The sequence below is a fragment of the Syngnathus leptorhynchus genome, chromosome 7, assembly GCF_054491065.1.
Source record: "Syngnathus leptorhynchus isolate UIUO chromosome 7, UIUO_Slep, whole genome shotgun sequence".
NCBI classification, from domain to species: domain Eukaryota; kingdom Metazoa; phylum Chordata; class Actinopteri; order Syngnathiformes; family Syngnathidae; genus Syngnathus; species Syngnathus leptorhynchus.
Window position 1 is genome coordinate 5,305,411 of NC_141201.1, and position 14,202 is coordinate 5,319,612.

General features: G+C 38.8%; 1 protein-coding gene across 5 annotated transcripts in view; it reads left to right on the forward strand.

The window, feature by feature from the left end:
* Positions 1–14,202, forward strand: part of grik4 (glutamate receptor, ionotropic, kainate 4) — a 170,351-nt gene that overhangs the window by 92,595 nt on the left and 63,554 nt on the right. For all 5 annotated transcript variants that reach the window (XM_085916413.1, XM_085916414.1, XM_085916411.1 and 2 more), the window contains 2 exons: positions 3,014–3,178; positions 5,687–5,784. In XM_085916413.1, the coding sequence (XP_085772539.1) occupies positions 3,014–3,178; positions 5,687–5,784 (263 nt within the window). The remainder of the gene's footprint in view (positions 1–3,013; positions 3,179–5,686; positions 5,785–14,202) is intronic.

Below are 14,202 nucleotides of genomic sequence, written 5' to 3' on the forward strand. Positions count from 1 at the left end.
AAGGATTTTTTTTTGATGAAGCCCCTTAATTAATTCCGCTCTTGTGTTGTTAAGAAAGGACAGCTTGAATGTTGTACAGTGGATGAATGGAGGTAATCGGAAAGGGCAGTTGGCTTTGTGCGTCAGCTATGAGGTCTGCATCATTGCTATGTGAGTGGTTGATACTTGAGATTTCTTTCAATACATCTCCACTGAATGTATTTGAATAAAAATATTGGTATTCATGTTTGACAAAAGTGCTTGGTTCCGCAAAGGATGTTCATTTATACGTTGCCTTTCAAAACTTGTTCTTTTCCTGGCTAAAGTTGATGATTGTTTTATTTAGAGGAAAATAATTAAACGCACCATTTATTTTTGTCTTAATTTTTTTCATTTTCATTATTTTTATTTAAGCAGTTTTTTTAGAAACCAACCTGAATAAGTGAATTAATTATTATTTATATTTTTTTTCATTTTTATAATTACTATTTTTATTTAAGCAGTTTTCTAGAACCTAGCCTGAATAAGACCCTTGTAAATATCTTGACTCGCCAGACAAATAAGTACACAACACTTACCTGTCAGTACTTGTGAAAAAAACATGAACTGAAAAAGTCCAATTCATATGAAAGTCATGGCAACAACGTGTTCAAAATTCTTTTGGTCAAAGATCAAGTCAACTGAACTATTCACCATTTCCCCATCACGTAATGGCTTTTACCTCCAACGCCTTTAAGCACATCGCCATTAAATACAAGGTACAGTCGACTTCAAGTAGTTCATTCGATCTGCATTTAGTAGACGGCCTGATGGACAAGGAGACATAAGACCAGCCGGTCGATTCCTCAAAAGGATAATGCGTTTCTTACCCTTGACTGACACTTTACTGAAACTTCAACTAAAAGCATGTACTACGCATCGCATGGGGCAGCGCCTTTGCCTTTTTTACCATTAAGAGGCGGCTAAACTTCAACGAACATCATCTGACCCCCCCGATGCAGTTTGAACTGTGAACGCCTCCCCTTTAGATATTCAATTTGCTTTTGTTATTCTTGAGAAAACAAACAGTCCATTTTCTTCAAGACTGGATGTGTTTTAATAATCAAATAAATGTCGTACTGCACTTTCTTGTATACACCTCTTGGCCCCGTCGGACTTTCGGGTCTAGGGTACATATAGGGAGCCGGTTAAAAATCCTTAAGCTGTAGTAATTGTTCTTTGCAGAGGATAAAGAATATATGCCTTTGAGTATGGTTTTATTGACTGTTTACATGTGTTAGTCCATCACTTGTGTTCAAATGCTTCACACCAATACTATTTGCTAGCCCGCCTATGTTGTTTAGCTTTGTTTGTTGTTGTTTGGGAGTAGCAATAAAAAGCCACCTTTTTGAATACTTGTATTGCCTAAAAGTTTGCAAGCAACAGAGAGGCTCAGTTGATTGAGTTTCAATACTTTTGTCTTCCAATTCCATAGCAATCTACCAGAACTCCTGACTCTTACTTTGTTGGAATTTAATTGTTATATTGTGCCACACCGGTGTGATGTCACGCTATCCATGCATGTCGCTGACGCAGCAATTGGCATCTCAGCTACAGTACATACCTGTTGAGAAGCACAAGCCAAATCAGGGCTAACCTTTCCAAAGTGTACCCTCGCGAACGTGGCCCAACTAGTGCATTAAATTTGAATGTAGTAATTGCACTGCACCATGCAATAAAGGCTCCCAGTCTGCCTCGACAAACTATTATTGCAGATGAAAAAGTTGATTTGCTTAATAGTTTAGTGCCGTCGAATGCTCAATGGGTATTGGCGTAGCAAATCAGCCAGGCGTGCATGTTTACAAAAGGATCGCATCTGTGAGAGATGCTAATAGACCTCCAAAGATCACTTTCTGCTGCTTTGCGCTCTGAGGATTTTCTTTTTTTTTTTAAATGCTTGCCGTCACAAAGACTTTCTTCCACGGTCCAAAGCCTTAGCACACCTCCCAACAACTCATTGATTGCTTTCGCTGGATCAAGGGCCAAGTCATGTTTCCCTGTATGGAATCAGTCTTCCTTGTTTGCCAGCTGTCACGTATTGACCGACCCTAAATGTCAGATCCCATAAGAGCGGGCCACGTTAGAATTCTAAGTTTCATTTAACAGACACATGCCTAGCAGTCTGGATAGATTGGTTACATTTCTTCAGACGTGTGTAATGTGCCATTTCGTGACTCAGAATCGCTTGGGTGGCTGGGAGGGGTGAGATCACACATTTGGTTCTTGTCAAAGAAATGTAGCACTAATGAGACGAGAGAAACGGAAGGGAAAACAAAGGTGAAAACGAAAGATCACATGGGTTACATTACTCTTATGAAGAGGCCATTGCGAGTTTTGTGCGAATAATAAAAGCCTATGGGTGAACATAAAAGCCACTGATTAATCTAAAAGTAGACCCCCAAGGTCATGTAATGGAGGGGCAACTCCATACGATAGAAATTACTTTTTGTTATATGAATGAATATTGGTTAAGACACAAGAGACTACATTCTCTCTTTTGTACCATAGTAGTAAAACTTTTAAGAAATTGTTTCAGAGCACAGAGCAAGTGTATTTCTGTGTGTTAGTAGTTAAGTTCTCTACGTCATCCAAAAAGATTGAAGTAATGAACAAGGAAATGAGTCAAAAAGATTCATTTTGAGAGCCGATGCTCCGGAATTCGATTCTTTTGACTCACTGTGTGTTTCTGTGTATCAGTAGTCAAGTTCTCTACGCCGTCCAAAAAGAACTTAGTAATGACCAAGGAAATGAATCAAGAAGATTCATTTTACGAGCCGATTCTCCGGAATTTGATTCTTTTGACTCACTGTGTGTTTCTGTGTGTTAGCAGTTACGTTCTCTTTGTCATCCGAAAAGATCTTAGTAATGATCGAGGAAATTGATCAAAAAAGTTCATTTTGGGAGCCGATTCTCAGGAATTCGATCCTTCGGACTCATTTGTTCACTTGCCCGTTCATTTCTTTAAATTCACCTGTGTGTCTGTCTGTCTTTGCAGCTGCCATCCTTGACGATCCTATGGAGTGCAGCAGAGGTGAGCGTCTGGCCATCACGCTGGCCAAGGACAGCATAAACAGGAGCAGCAATCGCTCCATCACTGGAAAGTTGGAGGTGGACATCTTTGAGCTGCTCAGAGATAGTGAATATGAAATGGGAGAAACAAGTGAGTAATGGCCTTTGACTCGATTCAATTTTAATAATTAATTATACAGAGAAATGTTTTGAGACTTACGCCTTGTGGTCAAGGGTTGTACAAGATTTTTTTTCCCTGTTTCCTCATTCTTTAAAATGTAGATTTTGGACCTTCATGTACCCAACTTGGTGGGAACATTAGGTATCGAGGAATTTGAGAAAAAGAGGTTTCAAAACCAAGCAAAATTGACAAATTGACCAAATTCTCGTTGACTTGGAGTTTTTTTTTTTTTTTTTTACGAAGTCCTATCACCTGCAGTTTTTATTCCATCTTCACTTTCTATTCGTGTGTTGATTATGTGACATGATATATTGTGTCCAGATTTTTTGATTAGCAGTGTGACTGTGAAGCAAAGTGTGGAAAAGCAATCATTGATTGAGTTAATTAATTCACAGTATTCAAGGTTCATGTTCATGTATCACAGTCTCTAATTTAATTTTCCAATTTTGTGGCCTTATTTACAGTAATAATTAAATTGACATCCACCGTCAAAATAAACATCAGTAGTTAGTAAAAAATATACTAAAAATGCCTTCCGTAAATGGATTTTTTTCCCCCAAACTCTCCTAATATAAATTGCCTTTTTACATTAACATTCCGTGAATACCACACAATATTCATCATGCAACCTTGAATAGCTCCTGCTCTCTCTCTACCTGACTAACAAACACATGCCTTCTCCTGCCAACCATTATTTTTATTTAAATAGACTAGAAAATGAAAACTGATTTCCCAATGCTGTTTGTCTCTGCAAATCTCCATACTGACCTTTTAATGTTTGAATCTAAAAGTATCTGAAATCAATGCCATAGGACTTGGAGATACGAATTATGTGGTTACTGTCATCTGCTGTGACTGGAGAGTGTGTGTATTGATTTTCCATGTGAATCTGTTCGACTATCACCGACAGAGCTTCAGCTTTATTACTTTTTTTTGGTTTACATGGATGAGCGGTCAAAATATTTCTCATGTCACAATGAAGCAGGTTGGTGTGCTGTGTGCACTTGGCAAATGTTTTGTGTGTGACAATATGCGGAATTAAAGGGAGAAATTGGATTAGGGACGGATGAGTGGTCTTGGTTAGATGGGAATATCACGGAGGGAGCGGTCGGTACCTGATCGAAAAAGTCCAAATCTTCTCCAGCACTCAGTTATGTATTTGGAAGGGAAAAAAAAAAAAAAACATGCCTCAGAGAATTTTGGGGTGAGGCCAAATACAGTTTATATTATTAAATTATTAATTAATAATAATATTAATAATAATAATAACAAAATATAATAAATTAATAAAGTATATAAATAAAATAATAATAATAACAAAATATAATAAATTAATAAAGTATATAAATAAAATAATAAATTAACAAAATATATAATATTTATATATATTAATAAAATATATATATTAAAATAATATTAAAATGTTACTGAAAACATCGAAGATGGTGGTCAAGCAGCATCCCATATTAAATTGTGTTTGACATTGATAGTTCTACTGCAGGGAGCCGCACACACTTTACGATGAGACTCGAGATCTTTCGAGTGACAAAACCAAATAACTTTTGTGCACCGGGGTAGTTTAATAAATTCCAAACGCCAGTTCCGATGAAGATGGGACCACGTCTAAAACCTCCCCAACCAATATTCATTTGAATACTCCAAAGACAATCACATGCACACCTCCTCCTAGCTGTGCTAATGGAAGAGTCTCACCATGTTGTCATCATTCATCCTCATAATCTGCTGAAGCCACAAAAACAGGTGCAAATATGTGGATGGGCGCACAAGTGCAAACGCGCACATATGCACGTCTCCGCAAGCCCCCACGGGTGACTGAGGGATTACTTCTTAATCATTCGTTTCACTGCCTCTGGAGACACCACACGGACCTGAAACGTGTCCTCCTTTGCTTCTTTCTCTCACACACACACACATGTTCATCCTTACATAGTTGTACTATACGTGCCTGGCTCGCTTCATTGGGCATCGAAGTTTAATTGGAAGCCAGGGATTATAAACCCACAAGAAATATCTGGTTTGTGTTATGGGAGATGAAAATATATAGTTTGTATACCAAAGAGTGAATTTTTAGTATTCACGGCCCCAAAGGTAAAGCAGATAAAACATATAACCAGGATTCATGATGTTATATCAAACAGGTTATCACCATCCATTTGTGGTTTACTGTTTATTTATCTACTGCTTATCTGTCTCCTCCAGTCATGTCAGTTTTACATTCCTATCAGATCCTCACACAAGTCACAGTAGAATCTGTGAATTCTAATCCATTTGAGATGGTGCTCAACAAATGTTACCATGGCAACAAATGCATACAAGGGTCAAAAGTGTCACTGGAGTAAAACAAGCAGTGCAATTTTGAGAATCATGCAAAAAAAAAAAAAGCCAAAGAAAAAGCAAAGATGTCTAAAGTCTTTTTTTTTTTTTTTTGCTAATAGTAACACTTGTTTTTCTTCTCAGTGTGCCAAATTATGTCAAAGGGCGTGGTGGCGGTCCTCGGTCCCTCAGCCAGTCCGGCCTCCAACTCCATCATCAGTAATATCTGTGGTGAGAAGGAGGTGAGTTGATTTACCCACAATTTGGATTTAACAAAATTCCTCAAGTGATGTGTTTTGGAATAGCACTTGAATGAATTTTCACCAACACTAACCTCTGCTTGGAAATTATCATTATGAAAATTGCTTTGCCTGTAATTACGAGTTTATTTTCTTTCAATTACATCTATGAGCCATCTAACCTGATTATTTTCCTCACAACACTAAACAGACACATGATTATGAGGCAATGAATTGGAAAGATTCCATTTTTGGCTCACCATCCATTTTTGGGATAATAATTAGTTTTTTTTTAATTTATTGCACTTTTGGCCAAATCTGCTAACAATCATGAGGTGACATCTCACATTTCTCCTTCATTGGTTGCTAATTTAATCCAAATTAAAAACTTGGGCTTTGTTTTGACAGTTTCATACAAAAAGTAACTTCAAAACACTTCAAAAATATGTACGTTATATTAACTTGTGAAATCCACTTCAACCACAATATAAAGTTGGTCTCTTGCACACAGTGGTTGGGCATCACTTTAAAAGCAAGAGAATGCCTCTCTGATTACCAAAATTTAACATAAATGTTTGCAATCTGTAGGCGAGCAGTCGTAATAGATTGTGTGCCTACAAGTGTACCTAATGAGGTTATAAGGAAATGCATGCTGTGTGAAATTGCCAATGTTTTAAATTTAGGTTCATTTGTCTGCCCTCGTTGTTCATTCCACTTAGGCATTGATCTGAAAGTGTGTGCGTTTAAAGAAGCTGAGGTTGAACTAGTCAACCCGTATAAATGACATCATTCCTACGTTCATTGACCGCCCTTTACGAATCATGATATACGATTATTGACTTATAAAACGATGGCATGTAACACTGAGACGATTTCCCCATCCATAATTTAATCATAACATCATATCATTTTGACTTCTTTCTGATGCTTCCAGTGTCAAGACATGGAAGTTAAAAAGAGTTATAAAACGGTCCGTGAATAATTTAAGATTGTGGCGTGCGTTGTGTGATCATTCATTTTGAATTTGGCCATAATGACATGTGACATCCATACGTGGCAGCGCTTAGCCTCAGCAGTCTCTGTTACATCATGTGCTACACGCCATGTTTCAGTCTGTCAAACAAGCAAACAGACACTGACTGCCTGCTGTTCCGAGTGTCACTTGGCATTGATTGCCTGAGCTCACTGCTTTGCAACACCCACTGTGATAATCCCTATTGTATAAATATTGAAGATCCACAAAGAGGACTTTTACATTTATATCACTGCAGATTTAATGTCTTTGAGATTGAGATTTTTGCAGATTTTTTTTAAACCCCTCCCCTGCGTGTCTTCCTTCTCAATGACTGTTAGCCACTGCGTTTGCGCGACATGCTGTGAGCTAGCTTGCCTATGCCTAGCCTCTAATATAATGCATCTTTCCTTCTGATAGTTATGAGGTTAGTTTATTGATCTCTTAACGGTAAGTGAATCTGTCCCCCAAATAATATCGCACAAGAAATAATGGACTCTTGGTGTATTACACACCCCACAGTTTAGAATGATTTCCTTCCAAAAGTGAGTTCCGAAACTGTCAGCCATTGGACTCCATCTAAATGCCAGCCTGCAGTGACAAGGTCTTATCCCTCCTGTCATGTGAAATGGTGTTGCAGGGTACTTTAGCTTCGGGTATTTTTGCAAGAAATGGCTGTCAAACAATATTTGTTTCATAGCTTCCTATGAAATTATGAACTCTTTACTCCTACTTCGGATTGCTGTAAAATCTCCACACCTATAGCTTCCATTTCAGGTTTCTAGATTGTTTCCGAACACTTGGTGACAAGGAGTTAAAAATATGAGTCGATTTCCATTTCGAAAGTCATTTGGGCATTATTTATACATTTATTTTTTTATTATATGCATGTGTACGCCTCTCAGTTTGTTTACTACAATTTGGAACTTGAGCTGAAGCTTTGAGTAAAAAATAAACTGATTCTCATCAGAACTCTGAACCAAGATAACCTCTGGAAAAAAAAAAAATCTTGTGTGTATATAAATAACATATCCAGTGGAAAATTGTAGCGCATGTGTTTGGTGAGAAAAGAACCGCAACCACGATTACCTCCGTACTCGCAATGTACAATAATTCAGAAACTGCTGCAAATCAGGCTCATCCAACAGCATGGGAGAGAAACTCGCCTTTGGGAAATAAACCTTTATTGAATATTTGATAGTCTGCAGCAGGCCTCTGTGAAAATGCTCCGCAGGAGATGAGAAGATTGGCTGGTGGCCTAATGTTGCATCCCAAATCAGATAGGCACCCTATCACTTGCCACCCCCTCCCCAAAATGCCCTCCGAGCTGAGCGACTTAGACAGTCACGATGTCTTTGAATGTAACTAAAGGTATGACATGGTGACATAAGGTAAAGTTAAACAGTCGTTTGGAAATTTTCAATCTCTTTTACTTTACGACACAATACTCTGTGATCTTATTTTTAATCTTGACAAAACTTTTTCTAACAAATAGAAACCATTAGTTTCAAAAACTTAAGTGAAAATAATAGTAGTAAGAGTGTCTGCCCTCACATTGTCTGGGTGGTTTTTGTTGTTTTTTTTGAAGCGGTAAAAATAAACACCTTTGACGACTCAAAATGACAACGTTTCAGGATATAATACAAAAGAAACATGGCAAAGTACTTAGAGAGCACTTTGAGAAACTCTAATAGAAATCAGAGGTCATCCACTGATGCTCTTAGATGGATGCCATTTTTTTACTCATAAGAAAAATATCAGTAATTATGTCATATTAAAGGCGCTGTTGTTCATACACAGGCTTGAAAGTTAGCTGCAGGGCCCATTTTGAAGTCTTGCTAACCAAAATCACAGAATTTGTGAGTGCAGACTTGACGGCACGTCGTCAATGAGTTCCCGAACTTAGAGATTTGTTCATTCCACCCAGTCTGCCCCACTCGACACAATTAGCGTTCAGTATTTCAATATAATCAGACTAGAAATGATTTTAAAAATTTCACTTAGAAGAAATCACGATTTCGTCATGGCATCTGGTTCTTGTAAATTTCTTTCAGGCTTTTTTTAAAATTTTTTTTTTAAAGGGATTCATTTCAACTGAAGGAACGCACCAGTGCATCAATGATTCATCTGCTGAAAGTGGATATAAAATGTTACAGCGGTTGTCACATTACGAATACATCATCAGTTTCTTTTTGTTGTTCAAGGTGAAAGCGGGTCACCCTGAACAATATTTGCTCGGGGGGGGGGGGTAGACTTTGTGTGCGCGACCTGTTTCCACTGTGCACACTGCTAAGGTGATCGCACAGCGTGAGAGCGAGGCCACAGATGCTGTGCCGTCCCGTTGCGGCTTGCGTGGAACATTTGCTCCAATATTGCGGCCGACAGAGCCCACGAGATGATCAGCACATCATGGACAGCCGCCTATCAATCTCCATCTGCCGGTGCGCTGTGGGACCGAGCCCATCTGGGTTTCGCAGTAACTAATGGCGGGGCAGCGACTGTGGAGAAGGCGGCTGACTGCCCGCGCCACGCCGCCGGTTTCTTTCGATCCTTTGCAGTCAGACATGCGGACCTCGGGGTCAGGATTTTGTGCAAGGGCAGATTTATATTGTCTAATGAGAAATATTTAGTCATGCATTAGATAAGAGTCGTGTTGCTTATCTGCAGGCTGGCAGAGGAACTGGAATTTACGCTCCATTTTCCATGGCTCCATTTGCTTCATCATTTTACATGAAGGAATTTAAAATTTATATTTTATATGCGAAGGACCAATGAGCGCGACAATTACAATTTACTCTGTTAGGAATTGAACGCCATCCAAGTTCAACTTGGATTTGTTCAGTTAGAATATAAAGAAATTAAACTTTTTTGCCTAACTACTTCAATTTGATGGACATTGTGCTGCTCCTTCTGTTGTGCACCACTCGGCCACTTAGGGGCAGTATAATACAGTGGATCGGTTTTCGCAGAGGATAAAGAATACATGCCTTCTAGTTGATCCACCATTTTAGTGTGACTAACCTTTTGAGTCTGAACCTTTTTCTAAAATAGGTTTGTCTATGTTCCTGCCTATTATACTTGATGTCGGTCCAAGGTGACTTTTGTTTTGCATTTTTTAGAAGTACAACATTTTTCCAAAACGCCTTGCACTCACAACCCCTGTGGCAATCAAATTGAGCCTAGTTTTGTACAATTTTTTTTTTCCTATTTGTTATGGAAACTTTGTATGTGATGGCTTGATTAGGTCAGCTCCCATTCTTACATTTTTGCAACCTAGTTTCCACTCCTGTACCATGAAATGTACATCAACCCTGTGTCTAAGTAGAAAGAGTCTTTTTTTTTTCTGTGACTCAAATGTGTTAGAAAGTCATGAATATTAATATCAAGTCTGATGTTCTGTAGTTGCTCGGGGCTTGCAAAGCCATCTGCTTGGAGGAGAGCGGAGAGATTACACCACTACATGGTGGATGGAGGGAGGGAGGTAGGGCACTCAGGTAGGATTTAGAGGTGAGCTCGGGGTCAGGTGGGCGCAGTTTTGACTTGGAGGGGTCACTGGTAGAGCACGAGCCCCCTGAGATAAGCAATAATGAGATTTTTCCCTTCAAACACTCACAGGTAGATAAACACACAATGCACTGACAAATAAGGCCGCGTTCTCCATAAGCAGCTGCAAATTGCGGTCGCTTATGTGAATTTCGCTTTGATGCCTGCTTCTTTTTGGCCTCTTAATTTGTTCTTTGGGTTATATCAGAAGCACTTGCTCCTTTTTTGTTTTCTCCCTATCCCTAATTACGCCATTTGCCTATTCATAACCTACATGGTGGTGTCTTCTCAGTTTGTGTCGAGTGTTTACGGAGCTGTCGAAAATGATTTTCACCTACGAGCCTTCCAGCTATTCAGCAGCTTTTTTGTCACTCGATAAGTCCGAGAGCCAAGCCCGCAAATCCTTTCTGGCCCGGAGAGCGTTTACACTGCAGCTATGCTTAAATTAGAGCGCTCCCGTGCCAGACGCCGGTCAAAAGCCCGGCCGGCGCATGGCAGCTGCTATCGTCGTGCAGCCAGGACACATATTCATCGCTCATTTGCTTCACTGCTCCAGACCAATGCAGACCTGCAGCTTTTTTTTTTTTAACTCCCTGGCAGAAAAAGCATCCAGAAAGCATACCTGCTCTCTCATGCCAAGTCGAAGGAGAGGAAGTAAATATTTAATGGCGTACTCTCATTCACAACGCCGTTGAAAGTGTGTTCTGCTCTGGTGGGCTTAAGAGACATAAATTGAACCAGTGGCTAATAAAAAAAAAAAAAAGCAGCTAGCAATGCCAGGTGAGGAATAATAACGTACTGTGTCTGAGAGGCCATGCAAACATCAAATACTTAGAAAGAATGACTAATCATACAGAAAAAAAGGTGTTGTTGGAAAAGACTGTAATTCTGTGTCAGAGGTTTTCTAACATCACATTTGAAGAAAGAATAATTCATCATATAAAAAAAATTTGTTATTGGAGAAGACGTACCATAAGAGTGCCATAAGTGCTCAACATGTTGCCGCAGATATATGAAAAAACATGTATGATGCCATTTTTCACTTTTCTTCAGCTCTCGCGATCCATCTCAGTGAGGAATTCTTAAAATAAAGTAAATACAATTTGTAATTTTAGTATTAGCGCATGAAGTCGATGCAGAATTTGTCTTTGCGGGCCACATAAAATGATGTGGCAGGCCGTATCTGGCCCGCGGGCCTTGACTTGGATACCAATGTCTTAAAAGATAAGAAGCTCTGATCTCCAAATCTCCAAAAGTACAAAATGATTAACGATATAATTGATTGTGTAGTTGTTGCTCACAAATGATGACAAACCATACGATTGGTAATAGAAACTGCCACGGGGACATAATTCTGTGAAAAAAAGAATGACTTGTTAAATTAATCATTACACAAATCTCTTTCATTTTAGATTAGTTGACATTTCTTTTGGTTGCACATTTCATGCTTTATTACATCATTGCTCTGATGTCCCCCCCCCCCCCCCCCCATTGCAACCCATCAGAATAAAAGATGATTAGAAAGATATTGAGTATGTAGGAGAGTTGATGTTTCCTTGATCTCCGACTTAAGTCATGCTCATAAATTTGCATACCCTGGCAATATTTGTAAAATGTGTAAATAAAATAGAACGTGATCCGGCAAAACACATTTCATTTTAACGATAATGGCAATCAAATTAAATTATGAGCCTTTTTGGAATAGCATAACTCATGAAATCATTTGACCAAACATAGCGCTTGAGACAATAATGAACTGATTGCTATTTGTCAAAATCTGCAAAATGATTTATACTTAATTTGAAGACCCGTCCAAACATTTCATATTTTTTTCCTCAAATAAACAATATTGATTTGTGATTGTCTTTTATTTTTATGCATTATGCACCAAAGTGTTGAAAATATATTTACAAACAATTCTATGAACCCTCTTGGACACTTGAACTGTCTCAGAAGTGTCATAAAATTGCATCACCTCAAGATTAAAACGATAAATGTTTCAATAATCAGGGAAAATGGTTAGCTTGAATAAATCTTCGTAACCCCGCTTCTGATAGCTGGCTTTGTTGCACTCTTCGTGGCTCTAAGACGTTCGAAAAAGCAATTGGGAAGTCCATACAACCTATTTTCGTATCTCTCTAACATGCTACCAAGTTAATTTTCATTTCTAAGCCCCCCATCATGCCCCCCCCACCCCCAAGGGAAATTTCCATAAATTTATTGTGTGACATTCCTTCTCCTGTCAATATTACAAACCCATTTGCACTTGTTGCTCTAATTTGCACTCATTCCTCTGCTTTTGTGTTGCCATACAATATTTCCAGTCAATTTTCTTCTCTATCTAGAGACATTTTTTCTAATATCCGTTATTATGGAATCTACACTCGCCACAGCTCGCCGAGTTTTCCTTGTTATTGTTCTCGGGCTCTTCCTGCGCCTGTCTTGCTTACTTTATCATTTGCCCTCTGCAACCTATTTCTTTCTCGCCCTTTTCCCTTCGTCTCACACCCAAGTGTAAATGATAAGCGGGTCAGGCACGCTTCTGGCGGCTAATGGAAACCAGGGAATACTAAAGGCTGCCACTCCATGTTGCAGAGTTATGAATGTCCATCATTTTAGGAGATTTACAAATTAAATATCTCTTATCCATGCCAAATCCAGATGAAAAGCATTTTTTTAGCTAATGGAGAGAGCTAGTGTCTTTACTTTTGTTTGTCATCTTTTGGTGAAAAGATTGCAAAATTGAGAAACTGCAGTGTCACAAAATGCTGAAGAGCAAAGAAGTTGGCAAATCAGACTTTTGAGTTTGTCTTGCTGACAAAGAGTCATATTCGTAGTGCTATTTTAACAGCAAAACCATTTACGAGCGTTGACATCAAAATAATGGACTCGGGGAAAAAGCTTAGATCCACTTTCACAGGAACTAAGTCTTTGACAACTTGCAAAACACTTTCATTTGAATGGTCGCAGTGCAGCAAGACAAGCAACAAGAGAAGAAACTGCGGAATGTTATAAGGATTGCAAAGTCAAAGCTGCAACTTGCTTATTAATGATGGTGAGGTGCTTGCTTAATCTCAATAGACACTGCCCAGGCAGAGTCAAAGAAAAACAAAATGGAGCTAATAAGCCTGCTGCAATGTTAGACATTCCAGTCATATGCCCAAAGTCAAGAATTGGAAATCTTGCATACTCCCAATGATAAAGGTCTAGCACCACCACTGGACACAAGTGGTAACCGATTATTAAATGCAAAATGATTGTTAGGTCCAATTTTGAATGGGCTTTCTGCCGAACTTGTTCAAACATCATATAAAACACATATTGATTATTTTTTTTAGTTATACGCTTTTACCAGATGGTCTGACTATGTTAAGACTTAGTCTACAATACTCATTGTGGAGTGTGACGATAAGACTCATTCAAAGATTATGCCGCAGTACAATTTTATGTGGTTTTCAATGGTGGATGATGATAATTTTAAGATTAATGTTTTAAAGAGTCAGGGCAATTTAAACGAGTAATACTTAAGAGCAAAAAGTAACGACTCCGGACTGTTTCTCACGTTCAACTTTTTGCCTTTCGAGCGGTCACCACTTTCCTCAGATGTCTTTATTCAGCCACTAGGGAGATATCCATCCACCTACTCACTGAATCTTTTACACCACTCTCCAATAAGACTCCATAAGAGGTTAGGGAAGAGGTTGGGTATATGCAGAAAGTGCTTTCCCGGTCATGACTGGTATAGCCTAACAGGAGAGCCTTTCTAGCTAGCTCATTTTCCAATGACATTGGTTCTGGAAAAGGGCAGTGGAGTGAGGAACGGACTCCAGGAGGAAATGAACTTTTTTTTTTCTTCCCCCATCTGA